This window comes from Tachysurus fulvidraco, chromosome 6, assembly GCF_022655615.1.
Source record: "Tachysurus fulvidraco isolate hzauxx_2018 chromosome 6, HZAU_PFXX_2.0, whole genome shotgun sequence".
In the NCBI taxonomy this organism is placed as follows: domain Eukaryota; kingdom Metazoa; phylum Chordata; class Actinopteri; order Siluriformes; family Bagridae; genus Tachysurus; species Tachysurus fulvidraco.
In genome coordinates this window covers 22,059,353-22,084,420 of record NC_062523.1, presented here as the reverse complement: position 1 = coordinate 22,084,420, position 25,068 = coordinate 22,059,353, and the positions used below count along the sequence as shown (strand labels likewise).

The following is a 25,068-nucleotide window of genomic DNA, read 5'->3' as shown; positions in this document are numbered from 1 at the left end:
AAAAAACAGTTAGGTTTTCCTATACAGAGCGTCACACATCATGACTGGATATGCACTGATAATTCAGATGTATTTACGCCCATAAGGCCTCTCTTTATAGCTGTTGAAGAATAACCTCTTGAAAATTTAGAGAAAAGTTAGAAAGCATGGCTTTTTACTTCGCCATTAATCTGTCAGGAGCTGAAAATCCCCAATTGAATACACAATCCTTATATTAAAGTTTAGGCAAGGTAAATAACTGTTACTCTTCCCTACAATGCACTATTGGCTGGATATTTCTCCATTGTGCCTGGTGCAGCTTGAAGAGAGAGAGAGAGAGAGAGAGAGAGAGAGAGAGAGAGAGAGACAGAGAGAGAGAGAGAGAGAGAGACAGAGAGAGAGAGAGAGAGAGAGAGAGAGACAGAGAGAGAGAGAGAGAGAGAGAGAGAGAGAGAGAGACAAACAAACTTTACTTTGGTGCTTTTTGGCCTTTTTCAGAGATAGCATTTGGAAGGCCTTAATCAGTAGGAAATGAAAGGTCAGGCAGGATGGAGTCATGTTTAGCTGGGGCATCTGGAGGCATTCTCTAATCAAACTGCCATTCAAGGGCTGCCTGCTATCAGTTGCCACATGACCGCCACAGTTGTTGTGAGCTGAACATACTAATAAAGCTTGTCTGAAGCCATAAGGAAACAACAGAAGCCATTCTTAATACTATAGACTACATATAGAATACATATACTGTGAGACCTAATATTTATTTAAACCAGAGGAATGTTCAATTAGTTGTTTTTAATAATAATAATAATGAATTTATGAATAAATAAAATACTAATCAAGATGACACTATTAATCATCATCATGACCTAAACATCATCCAGACACTCACAGTAAAATTCTGCACAGTGACGGTTTGTCCATTTAGGCTAATATGCAACTTGCTGCAGACTTCGCAAGTCTAATAAGTTCTTATTGTGAAACATTGTCTTGTCTTTGTTCACAGAGAAAATCACCATCATGTGACTCAGGGAGAGTGATTGCAATCAGCACTAATTCAGCTGATTTGTTTTTACAGATTGCTCATTATAGCAGGCAGCTCCAGTGATGTACAGGCACACCAGTCAACATCTGCATAGCAAATTAACGGCTTTTCTTTTGCGCTCTCCTGAGCAACAGCCTCCAGAGTATTTCTTCCGGTGATTGCTGCTGAGGTTATTCATATTCATAAGTGTGAAACAGTATTGCAGCATTAAAGAAGAAATTATATTTAGTAGCTTCTGCTGCCTAGAATCAGTTGTCTCATGCTTTGTCAAATCAGAGTATTCTTTTAGCAATAATGAAGTTTATTTGTTAGGAATAAAAATAGGGAAATAATCAGCGAGAGATGAATGCTGTATGATGAAGCTTGATGAGCGGCAGAGGGAATTTACCATGAAAAACCTTAGGAGATATTTAGATACCAGTTTGTAATTATGGTCAGAGCTACAGGTGCATTTGGAACATGCTTGTGGTCCTGAAATAGGTAGCAAGGCTTTAGTTTCCGCTAGATTAGCACTAGTGTCCAAAAATGAATGAGTACAGTAGATGTGGTAGCATAGTGAGCAGACCACTGATCAGAAGGTTGCATGTGCTGCCACTGCTGGGCTCCTGAGCAAGGCCCTTAACAATCAATTGCACAGTTGTATAAAATGAGATTAAATGTAAGTCACAATGGATAAGTGTGTCTGCCAAATGCTTGAAATGAAAGTGTAGGAGATTTGGTACTTTCCTCCTTAACTTGTGGATTAAACATCTTGTAATGAGACAAGATGGAGGAGATGCATGTAGAAATGCAAGAAGCCCCACTACCACTAATATAGAGCTATCTTCATATAAGTCTATACTGGGTGCAATGCTGAAATTGTACTGTGTACAAACTGTGTATAAACTCCATTTGCATGCAGATTATTCTGGAGTGACCTTTAATCCTGGAGTTTCTACACATATCATCTAGTTTGTTAACCAATCAATTGACCTAGCAGTGCTGTGAGGGAGCCAACACCCTTCACTACTCCTGCACACTACTATTTGGATTGGATGATGGCAATTCAATCATTAGTTTTTCAGTTATGGAGGAAAAACACAGGAGGCTCACTTGTATAAACCGAGACTTGCCCACAGTGTGATGGATGTCATCACCATGGCCTACAGGCTGGATGCCAACCTCTACCATGAGTGTCTCCTCTTTATGCACATTATTTAGAGGCCTGCTGCTCCAGGGCATCATAGCATACCTTTTAGAGGTTTTGTAAGATTAACAATGTCCCTTGTAATAGTTATCTCTGTTCACCTTACCGGTCAATCTTATGGTGGATCGTTTCTTCCTGACAGCGTGGCATTTTATCTAGGTTAAATAAACACTAGATATCTGTTATGGTGCCCTGTCATTTGGAAGCAGCCAGAAAGTCAGCAGGATGGTTTAAGAGGAAGATTTATTTAGCAATCAACACGCACGTGCAAGAACACAAGAAGGTATCCAGGACTCCTGCCCTACCAAACTCCAGGCTTTCATATGCTGTTGAATTCTGCTTGCAGTCAACAGAATGCACAACTGGTGGTCTGTCACATGCCATGATTACTTCTAAGAGCTTTTTATTGCCTCTTATGTTCTTATATTTAGCTAGGCTGTGTAGCACCAGCCTGTAGTCCAGTTGTTACGTAAAGGCTTATAATTAATTCTGATTCCAAGAACATGCTGACAGGTGAATAAACAAAAGCCCGGTATGAACTGTAGGTTGTTCTAACTACACATTTCTTAAATGATCATTAGTCCAGGACTTATTCTATTTAAAAAGTTAGCTAATAAAATCACAGATGGTCTGAAGATGGCCTTGCGCTCCCAATTAATGTGGAAGATGTTGAGAGATGTTGTTGTTATTCAGATTTCAACTGGTACTTGCTGAGGATCCATGAAAAGCAGATCTTTTACAGAAGGGTAGCTAGATCCCAAAATCTGAAATCTTCCTACTCCTATCAGTGTATGGCCAGATTAGGAGCTACACTGGACATGAAAGCTGACATACAAAGTGATATTTGTTGTTGCAGAATCTAATCCTAATCCGAAATCTTTTTAAAGTACACCAGAATTTTATATCATTAACTAAATTCAATTGTATTGTTCATTGTGTTCAGTATGTGGCTACTGAGTTATTTACTTAGTTTCTAGCTAGGCTTGTTTGTTCCTCGCTATTGGACAATGATGAATGATCATCCAAATATCCTAGATTAGCCTATCACAGAAAGATTTACAAATCGGCACAGTAATGTCTTACTGAGGCTCGTGCAGACTTACTGTCTAGAGGAGTGCTCATGCGTCATCGTAACGTGGCAGTGGCTATCACTTAGCTATAAACACAATGCTGTAACCTTGTGTGTGGCCTTGTGATACTTGGATGGGAAATGGCTGAAAGCTGAGCTTGAACGCTTGGACTGACTCTGCCAGGCTGACTGCCACCTTAAATGTGGGAGTGAAATTCAGAGTGAAGGAAACTTATGTAATTAACTGCTGTCAGGCTAATGGATGTAAGCTACTGTAGCAGACCTATAGCTCCAATCATGGGTGAAATTCTATGTAAACAGACGTATAAATCATCATTTCGGTCGACTCTCTGCTCGCCACTTGTCAAAGACCACTAGGAAAATGAGTAGAGACGGAGAATCTATAGTTTTACTGAGACTCTATGGGGAATCCATAGTGCCTGACTATGGGGAGGGAAAAAAAATCTGTCGTCCTCAGACAGATATTCTACAGATTTAGAAAAATATTTCAGAATTCATTATTTTTACATCCAATCATTTAAATGCAATGATAAAGTAATCCTGTGGACACAGCTAAAGGAAGCATATTATTCAGCACAAAATAACATCATACCCTAAACTCCATACACTTCATGGATGATTAAAGCAGAACAAACCTGAATGTGGACTATGTTATTAAACCTTAAAGTGCTACGGTGTACTGTATTCACAAATTATTTATTATATATGATCTTGAACTAACATATATATATATATATATATATATATATATATATATATATATATATACTGTATATCTTGTTGAGGATGTTTGTGGCTGATAATTTGGTCATGGACAGGGCTCATTTAAACCTCCATTTGTTGCAGTAAATGAAGTTAATTTAACGGCGCTCATGGAATAATTAAACCTAATTAAGTTCCCTAGCCTCTTTTAATCTCAGATTCCCAAAACCTCTCTGTCTCAAAGTGTGTTCTGTCTTCCAAAAGCATCAAAGCTAAAGATTTGGACAGCCTGAAATTTACAGTTTTCAGCACAAAAGATATAAATGCATGCACACACAGTCAACATGCACTTTTTGCATTTACATTTACACCAATTAGCAGACACCCTTCTCAAGAGTGACTTATAGTACATATACAATATCACTAATCTATACAACTGAGCAGTTAAGGGTTAAGGGCTTTGCTCAAGGACCCAGCTGTGGCAGCTTGGTGTTCCTGGGATTATGAACTCAAAACCTTCCGATCAATAGACCAACACCTTAACCACTGAGCTACCAGTTGCATACAGCCACTGTGTCTTCCAATGTATTTCGCCAACCTCTGTCCAACCACGTGATTCTACGTGAGCTTTTAATTCTAGATTTGAATACGATGTATATGATTAAGAGGATTTTTTTCCATATAAATTAAACTCTGTATTTGAACAATGTATATGGATTTTTTTTAGCGTATCAGTAGAAAGTCCCATCTATAGGGATGTGGCTCTGTTAAATGCCGTAAATGTAAATGTCCAAGCTGAAAGCCTGTCCCTCAAACAATCCCCTGTGACCAGTTATGTTACCTTAATTACCTAATATTTGTAATTTCTCAGATGAAACTGGATATTAAAGAGAATTAAATACCATCTAGCAAATAAAATAGAAATAATAATAAAAAAAAAAGAATCCCATTTTCTATTCCTGTCTTGTTTTAAACACGACCACAGTAGCTGCTCCACAGCAGTGGCTATGTGAATTAGAAGCTCACAGCAGGCAGTGATACCTGTGGAAGCCACCAGCGGCAACACGTTTCAACATGTTGCTAAATTTAATCTGTGACTTTTTTTGATGTATCGTCTATTCCTTTAAAGAGACACACATTTTTGAATGCTCGAATAATGGAAACCCTGAACTTTGATGATAATGATGAAGATGATGATGATGATTAATTGGGTGTTAGCTAACTGGTTGTTAGCAATTAATGGCTAAGAACCATATATATGTACAGGTACAATTTCTAATCACATCAATAGAAGGATTTCTGATTTATTTAATATGTATATTTCATATTTCTGGTCAATAATAATAATAATAATAATAATAATAATAATAATAATAATAATAATAATAATAATAATAATAATAATAATAATAATACCAGATCATAAAATATATCCCCAGAATTTCAGGATACTTGCTTCTATGGACACATGTATAACTGGTGTATAGTACTTAAGGATTCACATCTCTATTCATATATTTTCTGCGAAGCAAAACAAACTTGCTGATTTTGCTTTTCAAAATGTTCTCAGTATATCACCATGTTGTCCGTACTAAACAATGACAATGACATCATTTCTTACGATGATAGCAAAAGAATAACGTCTAAACAATATGTTTTTGAATAGTTAGGTATTGTTCAGAGCTACTCAGCCATGCCTACTACAGGAACTTCCCAGAGATCTGACTGAACACTGAATTGTTTTCTGAACTGTTTATTGCTCTTTAAATGTTTCTTGCACAGCTTGTGTTTGATATTTCTGAATCAAACTGCTTATTGTTTTCGTGCTGGAATAAACATTCTTTTTCTCCAATAGCCCTAGTATATTGCTCATTTCTTAGATGGGTGCCATTTTTTACCTGCCAGTTTATAATGTTTGCACTGAGTTGATATTTTCTTGCACAGAAATTACCATAACAGTGCTGGCATGAGTAGAGCGGGACAGTGAGGAAGTAATATTTGATGGTTGTATTTTATACCTGCTTTGTGTGTGTATTGCTTATCTGATGAAGGTTTGACAGGAAGGGGTAATGCTCTGGGCAATGTTCTGCTGAGAAACCTTACATTTGTGTGGTCGTTACGTTAACATGTTCCACCTACTAAATCGAAGTACACTCCTTCATGGCAACTGTTTTCCCTAATGCAGTGTCCTCATTCAACAGACCCACTGCAAAAATTGTTCAGGAATGGTTTGAGGAACACAACAGAGTTCAAGCTGTTGACTTGGCCTCCAAATTCCCCAGATCTTAATCTGATCAAGCATCTGTGGACAAAAAGCCCAATCCATGGATGCCCCACTTCACAACTTACAGGACTTAATGGATCTTCTGTTAATGAATACTACAGACATCACATCACACCTTCAGAGGTCTTGTGGAGTTCATGCTTCGATGGATCAATTTTGGTGACACAATGAGTTTATATAGGCAGGTGGCCTTGATGTTATGGCTGATGGGTGTGTATTTGCAATTTGTTCTTCTTATTGATTCATATTTAATGAAAAGCTGGAAAAGACTGAGAAATGATTTGACCTAAAGCAGCCTAATACTCAACACATACTTATTGTTATTTAGGTTATAAATAAGCTCACAGGAAGAACACATCCATTAAAATGATCCTTATGTGTCTGGTGGAACTCATCCATTCCTGCTGCTATTCTTGTACAGAGGTAAAAGGCAACAACACTCTTTTTTGAGCAAATGTGCACAGTCTGAATCTGAGACCAGCATCACTTCATAATATATAATACACAACTCTAAGTATTTAATAAGCATGAGATAAGACCACGCAAATTACAAATCAATTATCGAATCACTCCGACTAAAAGGTTAATCAAAGCATAATTAACCTCAACTGGCAACACTGAGTAGCTGCTCAAGGCTTTCATTTCTGTTTCTGGACGTCCAAGCTGCAAACCGCAGCAACCATATTATCAACCTTCCTTGTGACTGTATTGTAGGGGCAATAACGAGAAATGCAAACCACAAACCATCACGAGGTCACGCAGGAAGAACTTTGCTACTAAAATAAATAAAAATAAAATAAAAAAATCACGCATATCCTTGAATGCTCCTATAATATATTGTGGGCTGTATTCTGTGTATGATCTGTATTCTGTGTTTTTACTTCTGTAATTTTTTATTTTTTTTGCAGAATGCCTGTTCCAATATACCCCCAAAAATGATTTAATGTATTAAAAATATGAAGCAGATCTGTTTCTGTTTAGTAGGCTGTATTGGATGAATAAGAGGCTATTCAGCTGGGCTTGATTTGTTCTTCAGCTTTAGCAGCAAAACAGCCCAGAGGAACAGTCATATTCGACTGGGCTGAAACCCTCATTATACTCCATTAAGTACAGTGCTTGTAGCTTCCCTGGTTTACACCATTCCTGAAGACGCAGGGAATACCAGAGGCTTTTCTGAGAACACTAACTGCTAATATGCTACAACTTGCTAGGTGTAATTTCATATAGTGTTATTGTGTTATTGAACTTGCAGAGCTCTACTGTAAACGTACTGCAGGGGCTGATCTTTGCTTTTACTTTAATTACATTAGCTTAGTGGAAACTCTTAGAAACTTATTGAGGTGTTAAAGCTTTGGTAACAAATGTAATTAGATTGGATGAGGTACTAGAGGCATAATCCTCAGGCTTTTACACAACGCTATATGCTTTTGATTCTTAAGACAATGATGTACAGTAAGTATTTAATGATATCACTGTATCTGCTACAATATCATACTATACAATTCAGTTTAGTAGACTTTAATCAATATGTGACCGACTTTGCTCAGATCTGGGGGCAGCCTACAGTTAATTCATGAGTGGCAACGACATAGAAAAGGTATCTTTTAAGTATTATAGTCATAACAATAGGTTATACCAGTGGTCCCCAACCCCCGGGCCACGGACCGGTACCAAATGGTACCGGGCCGCCCAAGGAACATTAAATTATTTCCATTTTATTTACTGTGGTGTATTTCTCTCGGGTTTGTGCGACTTCATGGACGAGAGGTTAACCGGAAGCTGAGAGAGGTCACCTAAAGCAGCACCAATACCGCGCATGCGCAAAATATCATGATATCGGGCCGGGTTTAGGTGACGTCTGGAGCTGAGAGGCAGTGGCGTTGTATCGCTCTTCTCTCTGTTCACCGGTACTTTGTCATGTTTAACAGTGCTTGGTGTACGTGTATATTGTGTTTGCTCAAATTTAACCCACAAATTAGCAAAAATGAGCACGAAACAGACGTCGTTAGGAAGTTAGAAACACTGCCGGTGTTGTGGATTAAAGTCATGGCGGAATACCCCGAGATTGTCACCACAGCACTTAAATCCCTATTGCCATTTCCGACATGCTATCTGTGTGAAGCGGGGTTTTCTGCAGTGACGGCAACCAAAACAAAACAACGGAATAAACTGAACATAAGCAACACACTTCGGGTGTCATTGTCTCCTATTACCCCAGATGGAACCGTCTCGTTGCAAAGAAACAAGTTCAGGGTTCTCATTGATTTAGCGTTGTAGTGAGTTAAAAAGGCATGTTTAAATAGAATTAAATTAAAATTTTAATTTAATTGTATAGCCCCCACCCCCACCCCCAGCGGGCCGCGGTAAAATGATCAAACAATGATCAAAAAAAGGTTGGGGACCACTGGGTTATTCCATTGCTAGAATATTTACAGTATTTTTAGTAGAAAATGTGTTTTTTTCAGATAATTGATATATATATATATATATATATATATATATATATATATATATATATATATATATATATATATATATCAATCTTGATCAATATTAATCAATTTATCATTGTTGCCTTAATTTCTTTCAGTTATTTTGTTTTAATTGATACATCAGTCCACATTGTTACATACCATGAGCTAATCATTCACAATATTCTCAATATTCTTAATCACCCTTCAGGGTGGGTAATTAAAAGTTTTTTTAATGAACCGTCCTTAAGGTCCAATTATGTATCTTTTTTTTTTAAAGGTAAACTACATTCACATCTCCATGCATTATCCATACATCTAAAGTCTAATCCAATCTTGTCTTACACAGGGAGGCTGGAGACTATCTCAGGGGGCTCAGGGCACAAGATTGCTCAAACACTAGGGATAAATTAGTGATGCGATTCAGGCTTCAGGATTCACGTCTTTGGACTGAGAAAGAAACCAGAGTAACTGATGGAAACCCTTGAAGCACAGGGAGAACTCTGCTCATGCAAGGTTTGAGACAACTTGAAATTGTAGAGGTGGTAAAGGCTTGACTTATTTTCTTGGTTGTCCTATACTTACATAGTATACACAATTTACTGTTTTTATGTGTGCATGACTTGCATATTATTAAAACCAAATAATCTGAATTGATTACAAATCCAAGAAAAAAACACCTTACTTAATATCCCTGACATTTTTATTTATCTAGGCCTTCAAAGAACTCATTACAAATCTTAAAGGTCTCTCCTCCAGCAAATGACTGTAATCAACAAGGCCCACTTAAAGAGTCCAATCATCTCCGCTTAGCATCCAATAAAGTTCAAGCAAATACATGAAAACGGATGTGCGCGTTAAAATTAAGACCATTTTTATTTTTGGTGTAATAGAATAATTTCCCATGAATATTTTCAGTACCCTTAACGGTAGAACAGCATTCACAATTAAAGGTAGTAGTATAGCAATTACTTAAGCATCGTGTAAAATAAGCTTAAGTTGTGTGTTTGCAAGAATGCTGCTTTTTCCTTTGGACAAACAGACATTTTGAGATTTACCTCTGCCATGACAGGGCAGGTTGGAAGTCCCTCTGCATTTCCTCAGACTGGCTTCCACAGAGAGTGATGAACAGGAGAGAGGATGCTCACACTTCTTGCCTGTCCAGCCCTCTTTGCAGTCACACCTTCCGCACTGACACTGTCCGTGGCCTACAGAAGCGATGAAGGATGCAAAATAAGCTGTGATGAGTTCTGCTCTGAAGACTGGAACTAACACTGCATGTCACTTTATACTTATGTGAGTTTCTATTTATATGATTTACAAAAGCTCTCTCTCTCTCTCTCTCTCTCTCTCTCTCTCTCTCTCTCTCTCTCTCTCTCTCTCTCTCTCTCTCTCTCTCTCTCTCTGTCTCCCTCTCTCTCTCTCTCTCTGTCTCCCTCTCTCTCTCTCTCTCTCTCTCTCTCTCTCTCTCTGTGTCTCTCTCTCTCTCTCTCTCTCTCTCTCTCTCTCTCTCTCTCTCTCTCTCTCTCTCTCACACACACACACACACACACACAAAACTTAGCATAACTTCACTTCTCACAAATTCACTCCGCCTTTCCTTTCCAGAGCACATAGTCCTGACCGCTGATTTATGCCTCAAAATTAAACACAGATGTGTGAATGTTTTTCTTTCTTGCCTCATGTCTGTGAGCTCAAGCTTATCCAGCAGCCCTGTGTTTACTAAAGGTGGAGTAAAGTAAGGTCGAATAACATATGGACGTAGTACAGACGTCCACCCTTATTGTTTCAGTCAAATCAGCATTTCAAAAACTATTTCAAGCAATTACTCCACGCACACATCCTACTGTAATGTCCTTATTCCTTTAAGCAAAACAATGCAACAGTTTACTTAGGCGTAGTTAAGTATTGTTAATAAAGCTATATGACCTCTGCATAAGCTTTTTACTATATAATTCTACATTAATCAATGTTGATGTTGGGTTAGCAAAGTATAAGTTAAATGATGTAGATTTTTGCCGGGTTGAGTTATGGGACTTTCCAGGCTGATCTGCAGTCCATGAATTTGTAACTTAGTGCAATTTTGGGGAGTCACGTAATTGTGAGTAATGTAAATTAGACAAATGGACAATTGTTTCGACTTTTTATCTCGCTTGACGTTTACACAAGATACTCGACAGTGTGTCCTGTATTACGCTTACATCACACTTTCTCACGAGGATGCTGGCTAGAACTGATTGATTCTAAGCTCAGGTCTGACCTTTCATCATGCTGGATGTAGGAAAACTGTGTTAACGTGATATTTTCATGCGTGTTCATTCACATGAAAGTGCAGTATGTATTGTATTGTATTGTATTATATGTGTGAGATTATGACAACGCTATGACAATGAGGTGAACTATTCAGACTGTTAAGTAAAGTTGCCTGGAAGTATGTTGTAGAAATTATGATCTATAGTTCACACTACAACTCCATGCATTTTAATGGCTTCACCTTATTTTATTCAAAGTTATTATTTTGACCGTCTATTCTAAGCTTAAATGGCTTGATGATTAGTAGGTCACATGACCATAATATGATTGTAGCCCAAATCTGAACCTGTGCTAGGAAACCAATATCTTAATTAAATACTATCCCTGGTAGTATTGCTTCTCTGACAAGTCTTTTTAAATAGTAAATGTATTTCTTGTTCTGTATATTAAAATCATTTTAACAGCTATGTGTTAATTTTGATGGCAGATATACAATTAAAGTATATTTGGAATATTGTCAATGTATGTAAATAGGAGATACACATGCCTTGTGTTAAACAAACCTCAACAGGGATTTTGAGTGAGTTTGGTTTTAATGTGTAACATCATCCTAATTATGTGCCTTTTACGAACCAGGATTTAAGCTAAATTACCCAAATTGTTAAGTTTTGTTGAAGCCTGGTAAACTTTGCTAGGTGTAATTTCATATAGTGTTATTGTGTTATTGAACTTGCAGAGCTCTACTGTAAACGTAATGCAAAAAAATTGTTGACAATAGTTGACTTGACATCAGAAGAATATTCTGAATGGCACTTATCAAGGGCTAACGCAGGCATGGTTGACACTATAAACACCAACGTTAACAATACCACATATATTGTATACCTTAATCTGACAATATAAGCAAATCCAATTAACACACAAAACCCACGCTTATTTTACCAGAGCAGAACTCGTCAGAGTATCTGTCATATGTGGCATGGCAGCTCCTCTCATCACACTCGCAAGTGTCTCCATGGATGTCACCCCAGTCCCCTGATGGATCTACATCATAACAGGTACATTCTCCACAAACACATGTCCCTGCCAAGAAAAATGGTAGATGGTAGAGCGAGTGTATGCCTTTTGTTTGAAGACTTTATAGTTTTTCATTAACTTTACACAGTATATTTAAAAAGTACATGAAACAAATGGCCATACTAGTGCCATTATCATGAGCACTGAATACTGAACAGATCGTAACAGTTTTAAAATAAATAACCAATTAACAAATAACCACAAAAAGAATGTTTATTTCATAAGTGTGTATATCTGAAATGCTGCTGAAGGAATGAAGTGGCTTTGGACAGCTGCCAAACTTTCTGGACCAGTTTTGCGGAGGAACGGAGTCAGGGGAAACACCTCCACTTGGATGCACCCGAGCCAAGCTGCTACTCTTCTCAGAATCCCATTTTCTCTCATCTGCTCCAGTGAAGAGAGGGCACATGGATAACCCTGCCATCTGCCAGCCTCGTCCTGCTGCTGCCACTGGCCTGACCTGCAATAACCTTCAAGCCTATGTGTACTTAGAGAATGCTCTGTCTTATTTAATGCACATTCGCAACACTTTCTCGTTAAGGAGGATACATTTATTTAAATAATGACTGTCTGTCTGTCAGGGCAGGGTGGCACAGCGGGTCCATGGTTCCGTCCTGAGCTCAGGGTCTTGTCTGTGTGGAGTTATGCATATCCTTCCTCCCATGAGCCGGGGGACTGACTTCTCTAAATTGTCCCTGGGAGTGTATATATGTGTAAAAGTGTGCATGTTTGTGCATGGTGGGATACAATCTACGGGTGTGGATTTCCATCCAGATTCAATTCAGGTTGTGATTTCTAGCATTAGCAGGCTAGTAACTAAACTACTGGGAACACTTTACAATAAGACTAGACTAATAGCTAAATAATCAGACCTAATACCTGGATTAATACTTACATAGTAAATAGGCTCTAACGATGAGTTGAGACATGTACAAATCATGAACTAATAAAGAGCTAACCTTAAATACGAGTCTTATGAATTCATTCTTAAATAACAACCACTTACACATTAGTGCGCATTAGTACACATTAGTGCATGTTTGTTAGATCATGTATTCATTAACATTCATAGGGAAGCTAAATCAAACATTCTGTAAGATTTAATCCAGAGAATAACTTTATAGATCTCTGGTTTTAAACGCTTATAGACATCCTGCTATTCATTTCAGCCTTGTTGGCAAAAGAACAGAGCCTTGGACCAGAGCCACCTAGAGTGTGTACTGGTACTACAGTGGGATTTGAAGAGAAATAGATAGAGAATGATGCAGGGCTGTAATGAAATTATTGGTGTTTATTATTAGTAAAGTGATGGCTCAAGTGGTTAAAGCTCTGGGTTGTTGAGTGGAAGGTTATGGTTCAAGCCCCAGCACTGCCAAGCTGCCTCTGTTGGGCAATTAAGCAAGGCCCTTAACCCTACCCGCTCCAGGGCCGTGGTATCATGACTGCCCCTGTGCTCCAACCACAAACACCTTAGTTAGGATATGTGGAGAAAATAATTCCACTTTGCTGTAAGGTATATGTGATGGAAATAAAGATATATATTCCTCCCAATTTCATTAATTAATATTAATACATATTAATATATTCAGTCCCCTGGTGGTCCAGCTGCAGGATCACACACTTTCAATGTCAGCCTGGGTTCAATTCCTGGGCAGGGAGAGCAAACCCAACCACTGAAGGGTTAACTCTCAAAAGCAGGGATAAAAATGGGATGGTTGTATAAGGAAGGATATCCGACGTAAAACCTGTGCCAGGTCAAATATGCAGACCAGATGATCCTCTGTGGCGACCCAGAACAGAGAGCAGCTAAAACAACAACATCGTATTAATATATTCTTTCTCACAGATCGGCTTTGATTTAGTTTCCCCCTACATGCTAATTATTACATTAACTAACAAACATGTACCAACGTGTATTTCAGGTGTTTGTTATTCATGCACGAATTCATACGACTCATAGCTCTTCATTAGTTCATGATTAGTACATGCTACAACTTATCCTTAGCTCATATTTATTGTAAAATATTACCATCTACTGTATATTAACTGTTAATTTATTGCTACTTATAGATTTTCTTTCAATTCAGATATTAACAGTTCATTTGACCTGCACTGAATCATCTAAAAGTTTAAAAGAGATGCTGTTGACATGGAGGTTTCTGTTTAATGAATAAGCTATTTCTGGGACTGGGAGGTTGAATGGCTAAATGGAAAAGGATGCTGGTGTTTAACTAGATACCAGAGATCCACTGAGAGCTATTAACTGCAAAGGAAAATGGGTAATTGAAGCCCAGGAATAGAATACTAAAATAAAAGAGGCTGAAGACTGACAAAGTGTTTCAATTTTGTCCTGGAACAAACAAATTTGGTGTTTGTTTTTTGGAAAGCAAAAGAAATGTGAATCTATTTCAAATGCCTTTCATTGTGTATAAAATCTTCTATATCTTTAAATGGGTGCAGTATGTTTTACATTCCAGACAAAACTGAGCATGTCCTTTGTACTTAAATGTTCAGTCTAAAGCTATTAACAATCTCCACTACAGGGACATTAATAGGAACAGCTCTATGTCAGGGATGCGGGGATAAGATAGACCCAAATGCAGGATAGCAAAAAAACAAAACAAAAAAAACAGGAGTTAATAAATAAAAAACACAGAACAGGAACACAGACTAATGACAAGACGGCAACAGGACAATGACCGAGGATTCTGCGCTGCCATAGGCAACGCGGCACGGTTAATACACATGACATTCAACACATAAGGAACAGGTGTGCAGAGAAGAGACAAGAGCGGGGCAGACACAAAACATAAACAGATGCACATGGCCAAAGTCTGGGCTGAGTCCTGACACTCTACCCCATACATCTTCTGTCATGCTAACCAACAGCTAATCATGTGGCAGCATAGCAGTGCATAAAATCATGCAGATGCAGGTCAAGAGCTTCAGGTAATGTTCACTGCAAACATTAGTATGAGGAATATGTGGTCTCAGTGACTTTGTGAAATGGTTGTTGGGTCTATGTTGGTTCAAATGAATGGCCAAACTGGTTTGAGCTGGATGAAAGGATATAGTAATATACTGTAGTAATGCAAATAAAAACTGTAATGAGAAGAGATGCCTCTTGGGGAACTGTACAACAGCTGCACTGAGCTCCATTTCTTTTAGCTAACAGGAATCTTAGGCTACAATGGACACGGATTCACCAAAACCAGACAGTAAATGGGGTTATTTTTTGTGAAAATTTCCTTGAAGTATTTTTTTTTATATTACGATGGTCAACATTCTTGCTTAAGGGTCCAGCAGTAGTAAATCAGCAGCACTGGGATTTAAACTCATGACCTTCAGATCAGATTCATGACCTCCGAAGTCATAGCCGCTGAGCTATCTCTCTTGATATGAACATAACAACCTCCCTCAAACTGCTTTGATCTCTTTGCATGAATCGAACCATTACAAGCATCCAGTGATGCTCACGGTTCTGTGAGAGACAGAGGGAGAAATAGAGTGAGAGAATTTCTCTCTCAGTTACAACACGATTTCACTGATTAGTTAGCGCTACAGGCATTGCATAAACCTCGCTCATAACATTTTGCAGAAGACTGCCTGTCAGAATCCGTTCTCCCTTCAGAAATCAGAATAATCCAGAAACAATGCCTTAAATACGGAGGCACTGATCATACGCATATACACTGATTATACGCATAAAAGATACGTATCCTTTCGCAACTGTACAAATAACTCTGGTATAGCGCAAAGACAATCATTTTCTTCCTAATTACCAAATCATTTACTTGTGTAATCTTGTGCTAGTGATTCCTTGAAAGATTTTTTCTTCTATCCCATCCCTTTTCTTGACTTTTCTCCTCGGCTCTAAGCACTAGTCCGGGAACAGAGCCAAGAGGGGTCCCGTGCTCATCTATACCTGTCAACTACAGTTACTTATGCAGTAAGAGGCTGGAATGTGGCACTACGCCAAACACAACCCATGTGTCTTCTCTCAGGAAAACCCCTCTATTGTACTCCTGCAATAACACTACAGAATCACTGCAATAGCACCTCTATCAGCTGTCTAAGCAGAATCAGGACAGTGCTGCATGAGACAACAGACCTCGGTTACTGCAGATCTTGCCATCTGGAGACGTGCATCTCTGCTTGCTTTCCCATGGGCTGATGTCACACTGGAATTCACATTTATCTCCATGCCAACCAGCCGAGCAGTAACAGTTTCCACAGTAACACATTCCATGGCCTGCAACCAAAGATGACAGGAAAGAGAGAGAGAGAGAGAGAGAGAGAGAGAGAGAGAGAGAGAGAGAGAGAGAGAGAGAGAGAGAGAGAGAACACAGCCAGTCGAGTATCAGAGTTGCATGACTTTCTATCATTGTTCTCACCCCAAAGAAAATATTACATTGTATGTTAGCCTGTCATTTAAATGCAGTTTAAATTAAAAACGTCTGAAACCTTCAAACGGTTGATCGACAGTCTCCTAAAAAGCCCCCAGTAGATATACAGAATACCCATTTTCCCAAATTAACTCATAATGTAGTTAATTGAAGTGAAGCGACTGGGGCTGCAAAGTCTCTGAGAGAGTATAAGGTGGCTATCTCTATTAGATATAATTAACCTTGGCTAAGTGAGAGCTGCTGTCCTTATAATAGCAACCAACATTTAACAACAAATAACAGTGGTGTGAAAAAGTGTTTGCCCGAACTACCTTATCCGAACTACCTCGGGTCACGGGGAGCCTGTGCCTATCTCAGGCATCATCGGGCATCAAGGCAGGATACACCATGGACGGAGTGCCAACCCATCACAGGGCACACACACACTCTCTCATTCACTCACACAATCACACACTACAGACAATTTTTCCAGAGATGCCAATCAACCTACCATGCATGTCTTTGGACCGGGGGAAGAAACCGGAGTACCCGGAGGAAACTCCCGATGCACGGGGAGAACATGCAAACTCCACACACACACACACACACACACACACACACACACACACACACACACACACACACACACACACACACACACACACACACACACACACACACACACACACACACACACACAAGGCCACCGTGACCCCCCTTAAACACAACATGCAGTTTTAAATGAAGGTTTTTATTATTAAGGGAAAACAAAATCCAAACCTACATGGCCCCTTGTGAAAAAGTGCATGTCCCCTAAACCTAATAACCGGTTGGGCCACTCTTATCAGCGAGAACTGCAATCAAGCATTAACTTGCAATGAGTCTGTTACAGCACTGTGGAGGAATTTTGGTCCACTCATCTTTTCAGAACTGTTTTAATTTAGCCACATTCAAGAATGAACCACCTTTTTAAGGTCATGCCACAGCATCTCAATAGGATTTGGTCAGGACTTTGACTAGGCCACTCCAAAGTCTTTATTTTGTTTTTCTTCAGCCATTCAGAGATGGACTTGCTGGTGTGTTTTGGATCATTGTCCTGCTGCAGAACCCAAGTTTGCTTCAGCTTGAGGTCACGAACAGATGGCCGCGTCCTTCAGGATTTTTTGGTAGACAACAGAATTCATGGTTTTATTTATCACAGCATGTCTTCCAGGTCCTGAAGCAGCAAAAGAGCCCCAGACCATCACACTACCACCACCATATTTTACTGTTAGTATGATGTTTTTTTCTGAAATGCGGTCTTACTGTAATTTTATGCCAGATGTAATGCGACACACTCCGATTGTCCACAGAGTATTTTCCCAAAAGTCTTGGAGATCATCATGATGTGTTCTGGCAAATCTGAGACGAGCCTTTATGTTCTTTTTGCTAAGGAGCAGTTTTTGTCTTGGAACTCTGCCATGCAGGCCATTTCTGCCCAGTCTCTTTCTTATGTTAGAGTCATGAACACTGAACTTAACTGAGGCAAGTAAGGCCTGCAGTTCATTGGATGTTGTTGTGGGGTCTTTTGTGACATCTTGGATGAGTCGTCGCTGTGCTCTTGGGGCCGGCCATTCCCGGGAAGGTTCACCACTGTTCCATGTTTTCGCCATTCGTGGATAATGGCTCTCACTGTGGTTCTCTGGAGTCGCAAAGCTTTAGGAATGGCTTTGTAACCTTTTCCAGACTGATAGATCTCAATTACTTTCTTTCTCATTTGTTCCTGAATTTCTTTGGATCTCTGCATGATGTGTAGCATTTAAAGATCTTTTAGTCTACTACACTTTGTCAGTCAGGTCTTATTTAAGTGATTTCTTGATTGCGGACAAGTGTGGCAATAATCAGGCCTGGGTGTGGCCAGAGAAATTAAACTCAGGTGTGATAAATAACAGCTAACGTACTGTATGCTTTAACGGGTGGCTAACGTATGCTTTAACGGGTGGCTAACGTATGCTTTAACGGGTGGCTAACGTATGCTTTAACGGGTGGCTAACGTATGCTTTAACGGGTGGCTAACGTATGCTTTAACGGGTGGGGGTAGCAAACACTTTTTCACACAGGGCCATGTGGGTTTGGGAAAAAAGTGTGACAAACGCGCAAAAAATAAAAAATCAGGAAGGGTGCAAACACTCTTTCACACCATTGTACTTCTTTCAATATCATGAATTATACATTAGAATGAAAAGAAACAGCACTTTATTCATAATGCATTTACATTCACTGTGCAACAGAAGTACAGAGGACTTCTTTTTTTTTTTTTTTAGAAAAAAGGGGGATTAAACTGTAGCATTCCTTGTGCTGGGGTGACACCATCACCTTTCCTACTCTGAGTAAGGATCATTTACATAGAAAGGTGTCACATGAAAGCTTTTAAAGGTTATCATTGGTCTAGAAATATGTTAAAGCCATGTAACTGTATATCCACAGATAAATACAAAAAAAGTCATACAGTAATATTGCACATAATAAGATGTTTTTTCCTATTACATACTGTATGTGATAACACAGGAATCTGCGATGCAGATGTACAACGTTCAACACATACGGTAACGTGAAATAAATCATTAACCATCACAGTTACAATATAGTGTTTAATATTAGATAAAAATGTAGAGTATTGTTTTTCTCCTGAGCGTGCTCAGTACCTGACCTTAACCTCATCCTTTTGTGACTCGAGCATGTATTATAAACGTGTGACATTATTTTCTATGCAGTTTATGCATCAAATTTGATTACATGCACAGCTAGTGAGTCATTTAAAAAAGCCTAAGCAGTACAGTGCAATGTGATATGACAGGTTTATGAAGACTATTCAACTATTCATTCATGTACGGTGGAATAAGTGTTGTACGATCTATTTTAGCATCCCGGAAATTAATTAGGAATTAATGATCAGCATGTCGTGCCTTAATCAATTAGAATGACATCTGATGTTAGGTTACATTTGAGAGACTTATCATGTATGTTAAGGAGCTATAATCAATCCCTCCCTCAACAAATGCTTTTCTCTCTATTTTTTTTTAATGAATAAGACCAAAAAACAGCTTATTATGTTATAGAGAAAAAAGACTGAACAAAATCCTCTGTCCAAAAAACTGGCAAGTGGCAAGTGGAAAACTGATTGATACAAAGCATGGACACTGAGACTCCTTCCATAAATGTTACATAACAGAAAACTTTATTATATCAATTATTATATCTTTTTCTTTCAGATTTTATAATCATTATTATTATTATTAATAATAATAATAATAATAATAATAATAATAAGCCTAAATTGTATTGCGGTATGACTGTCCTATACTGTAAGTCCCTGTGAATTTGCTGTTACTATGGAAACAATAAGATATTAGGATGAGTGCATTATTAAAAACCTAGATTTAAAAATAAATAAATAAATAAAAAAGCTAGTGTCAGAGCCCTGCAGTTAGAAAACATGAATCAGCCGTTTCTGATGTCCACAATGCTGTGGTACAGCAGTACTACACAGTTAGTATGATGCCAGAGATGATAAAAACTGAAGTAGAACTGGATGATTAGGGATGCTCACCTCCACAAACCTCCCCTGAATCCTCATCTATGCACTGGCTGTCGTCACACTCACAGTAGTGGCCACTGATGAGACCTTTGTCATTGGGATTGTGGCAAATGCAGCTGCCGCAATGACACGTTCCTGTTGGTCTCACACACGCACACACACACACACACACACACACACACACACACACACACACACACACACACACACACCACACACACACACACACACACACACACACACACACACACATGCCGAAATCCTTTCAGTACCACTTATCACTCAACACGCAGGCATGCACATATACAACTAGACATGCACAGAGTTCACACATAAGCCTATAAGCGGGCCCCTGACACCTAGCAGCAAAATTAAATATATATCCAGCAGGCATTAGGCCACATACACCCCCCCCCCCCCCACACACACACACACACATACACACACACACACACAAGGAGGACTGGAATGTTGGATTGTTGGAAGCAAGTGCTCAGAATTTGCTACTGTACCACTGCGTAAATATAATCATACACACACACACACACACACACACACACACACACACACACACACACACACACACACACACACACACACACACACACACACACACACCATGCACAAATCAAACAGTGGATTGCACAGAATAAATGAAGCACCACATTGAGAGAAATACAAAGAGAGTTCGGTATTAAAACTGCTTTAAAAATGTAACATAGTCCTATGGAATATTCCGGTCTATTCACAGTAGCAGGGATGTTAATGGGAATCAGATGATGTGTAGCTCAGCAGGCCAGGGGCAGGTGTAGCAGCAGGGGGTGTGACAGCTGGGTCTTCCCCCTTAGAAGTCGGGGTTAGAGGTCACGAAGGAGGTCATTACGACCACACCCCAAAGTTTATCGGGTTTGTCAGTGTGCTGACATCATGTGCACAGCCACACAAATCAGTATGTTTGTTCAATAACATTTCCAGATCGACACACATTGAAGGTTAAATCCTGTACAACAACAATGTTACCTTTAAATTGCAGATTCATTTTCAAATCTGACTTACAAGACATATATTTCAACATGACTAGAAGTCGGATCATGCAATAAGGCTATCAATACAATCAGTATATGAATCAACTTTACAAAGATAAAAAATAATAATATTGTGTTTGTATAAGTGCAGGCATGCATTTCATTCAGGGTGGTGACTTTATAATTATTGGCACCCTTTAGAAGAATAGATAAGAATGACTACAAAAAACACAATGATTCAAATGGTCCATTCTAAGGACAGACTTCTTACATTTCCTCTGAGAACGTTTAAAGTCTCTGAACATCATAGTTTTTTTCTCTCCAAACATATGAGGAAAAATTATTGGCACCCTTAAAATTGTAAACATTCTCTGCAGACAAGAAAAGCACACAAATGGAACCATAAAAAATTCTGCAGTAGTTGCCAGGGATGGGACCCGTGAGCATACTGACTTCCCACACAAGTGATGAGATACTGAGGGAGGCAAAGCGAAATCCTAAGATGACAGTTTCAGAATTGCACGGTTTTATTGGATGCTTGGAGTTGTCAGGATTTAATAATAATTTTAGATGTTACATCCACAATCACAAGCTGTTTTCATGCATTCCCTGTACATTACCAGTCCACTAATTCCTCAGTTACTGTTGTGTGTTTTGGCCAGATAAGAATAATTTTTTGGCCAAAAATGCCATCAAGAATTTGGAAGCATAATGCAGAGGATACACAGAAAAGCCCCTGGTACCTAATGTAAAATATACAGTTAGATTCTTAATGGTTTAGGGCTTTTTTTTTTAAGCCAGTGGTCTACAAGCCAGTGTTAAAATTGACAGCACCATGAATCCCACTAAGAACATTTTAGCCCCAAAACAGGGTTCTTCTGCCAGGAAGTTATGAGCAAACTTAAAAATATAGCTTGTTATGCATTGAAGATTGTTCTATTAAGGGCTTTATGTCTTTATTAAAAACTACATGAAGAGACTCAGTTGTTGTTTTAAATCTCCAGGGCAGGACTGCCAATACTTTTAAACTTTTGAAAGAACTCTTGAAAGTCCAGTTAAAAAAAATAACTGAATACAGCTGAATGTCTTAGATGGTAGAATGAAGTGGACAGTGCAATCTAAAAGTCCAATCTCTCTCTCTCTCTCTCTCTCTCTCTCTCTCTCTCTCTCTCTCTCTCTCTCTCTCTCTCTCTCTCTCTCTCTCTCTCTCTCTCTCTCACTCACACACACATACACACACACACACACACACACACTTTCTCTCACCTGCATTGGAGCACACCACTCCCTGAGCATTGCGGCAAAGGTCTTTGCTTTCCCGCTTAGAGAGCTTGCAGTTTTCCTGGTACTGACAGGCTTCTCCAAACCAGTCATCATCGCACTCACACTTACCACAGTCACATGTTCCATGACCTGCAATGAGACACACACACACACACACACACACACACACACACACACACACACACACACACACACACACACACACACACACACTTTATAGCTATTGATTATTTGGAATAGAAGGTAAATTCCTAAATCCCAGTTGGTAAATGAAATGGCTGGGTGGAGAATGACATTATGTCCCTGGGTCACATTAGCTCGAGATCGATTTCATGATAGGTTTCAGATTTGTAAAGCATTTGGAGAAGGTGTGAAGGGCAGAGTGATGTACAAGCCAATAACACCCCTCCCTTCGTACTGGCTTTACTGTGCATCACTATTGAAACACCACCATAGTGTGTTTGTGTGTGTGTATGTGTGTGTGGGGTGTGTGTGTGTGGGGGGGGGGAACTCTTCTTTCATTGATTTCAGACTGTCAGATATTTATAGAATTCTATTTTGCGTTCTATTTTATTAAAATATTTACTTAACCTATCAGCAAACAGTTTTGTGGGAGCTGAGTGGTTAAAAAAACCCACTGCCCTACAGATTGGAAGGCTGTAAATTCAAATTCCATCACTGCCAAGTTGCTACTGCTGAACGGTCAGTTGTATAAAATGCTTAGTTGTATAAAATGAGATAAAGTCACTCTGGATTAAAGTGTTTGTTAAATGCCATAAACGAAAATATTTTCAGTCGGGTAAATGAGCAGGGAATAAGACACTTTGGGACAATAGCCCTAGCTGACTTGCTAAAAATAAATGTATATAAACAGGAAATGGATGTTGTTGTGAAAATTCCTGATTGAACATCTATAGCCAAGGCTCATATGTAGTTTATAGATATATTTTTTTTAACTTTCATTCATTAATTTTCTACCGCTTATCCGAACTACCTCGGGTCACGGGGAGCCTGTGCCTATCTCAGGCATCATCGGGCATCAAGGCAGGATACACCATGGACGGAGTGCCAACCCATCGCAGGGCACACACACACACACACACACTTTCATTCACTCACGCAATCACACACTGCGGACAATTTTCCAGAGATGCCAATCAACCTACCATGCATGTCTTTGGACTGGGGGAGGAAACTGGAGTACCCGAGGCACGGGGAGAACATGCAAACTCCACACACAAAAGGCGGAGGCGGGAATCGAACCCCCAACCCTGGAGGTGTGAGGCAAATGTGCTAACCACTAACCCCCCCCCCCCTTACTTTATACTATATATATATACATATATATATTACAACACTTTAAAATTAAAACATGCTTAAATGCTTAAATGTTCCATTACAGATTACTGTGTATAAACAAGGTCTACACTCTTTTTTGCAGTAAACTGAAAATCAAGCCGCTGAAAAGGATCAATAGATAGAAGAAATAGGAAGCGATAACAGGATGTGATGTGATATTTCATGTAACATGTAACATATGATGTGATATTCTATGACCTTTTTCATTCTTATTATTTCTATTAATTGTTTTTTACATTGTTCCTTAAATATAGTCTTTTTTATTTGTAGAGTCTAGTAGGAGTAAGCCAACATTTTATGTTACTGCAAGTTTTATACTGTATATAACTGTGTATGTGATTTAATCTTAACAATTTAATCTTCACTCTTGAAAGCTAATTGGATTAATGTACAATACACTAAAAAAAACAAACAGAAGACTTACCCAGAGCAAGTAAACCCTGTTTACACAGAGATCTGTAATCTGGATAATTTAGTATGCCATGGTATAAGCCGTGCTTTCTCAGAAGGATCAGATGAGAGAAACTTTGCTAAGCTCTAACTTAACCCGTCTAAAACAGATCAGTACTGGATAAGTAATAGATCATGTACTCTTCATGATAAATATTTTCCTTATCAGAGCTTATACTTTCTTCTGGGTTTCTTTCTGGTTCACGCCTCACAGCTGCTTTTCAGTATTTTTCTTGTGCCTTTCTCTTGCTCGGTAGATTGTGTTATGAATTATGCAAACGTTTAATGAAAACGAATGCCTCCTGAAATGCATTTCTTCTCAAGGCATTTTCAAATTATTCCAAGGTGAAGACAAAAAACAAATCGACTCAAAGCCTCAGTGGTACATTAACCAACACAGAGCTCAGATTGAGCCTCTGTTCGTGTGACTCTCACATGCTTGTGTAAATGTACAACAAAGCCAATGCTAATGCGCTTTGATGCCCCCGATAGCATGGAACACGTTAATGAAAAACAGAAAGGACTTTAATCCTACATAATCAAAAGCCCTCCTGCAATGCCACACTCGTCTCCTCAGGGTTAGCGTCCATAATGCAACCTGACACTGCTGCTCAAGGCCAGAACACATCATTTTCCTCTCACGCTTCACAAACCCTGTACAACCTTCTGAAAAGATGAGAAAAATGGCTTTTGTGGCTTCTATTGATATCTGTTGCTTTTTTTCTTTGTAAAGGTTAATAATTGTACTTCAAGAGTTATTAATATAGGGTTATAACAAAATGTATGGTTAATGGTTTACAGGTGAATCGAGAATTTCACTCACCATGGCACATGTGCTGTGGTGATGTGACAATAAAGGTGACTTGACTTGACTTGTATAATCTGCACCTTTTTAGTGGAAACT

General features: G+C 38.9%; 1 protein-coding gene across 1 annotated transcript in view; it reads right to left on the bottom strand.

Moving 5' to 3' along the window:
• The window catches only part of itgbl1 (integrin, beta-like 1), a 53,871-nt gene that overhangs the window by 15,636 nt on the left and 13,167 nt on the right, over positions 1 to 25,068 (bottom strand). The window contains 5 exon segments of the mRNA XM_027165986.2: positions 9,813 to 9,962; positions 11,950 to 12,090; positions 16,196 to 16,336; positions 20,059 to 20,181; positions 22,338 to 22,484. Coding sequence (XP_027021787.2) covers positions 9,813 to 9,962; positions 11,950 to 12,090; positions 16,196 to 16,336; positions 20,059 to 20,181; positions 22,338 to 22,484 — 702 coding nt within the window.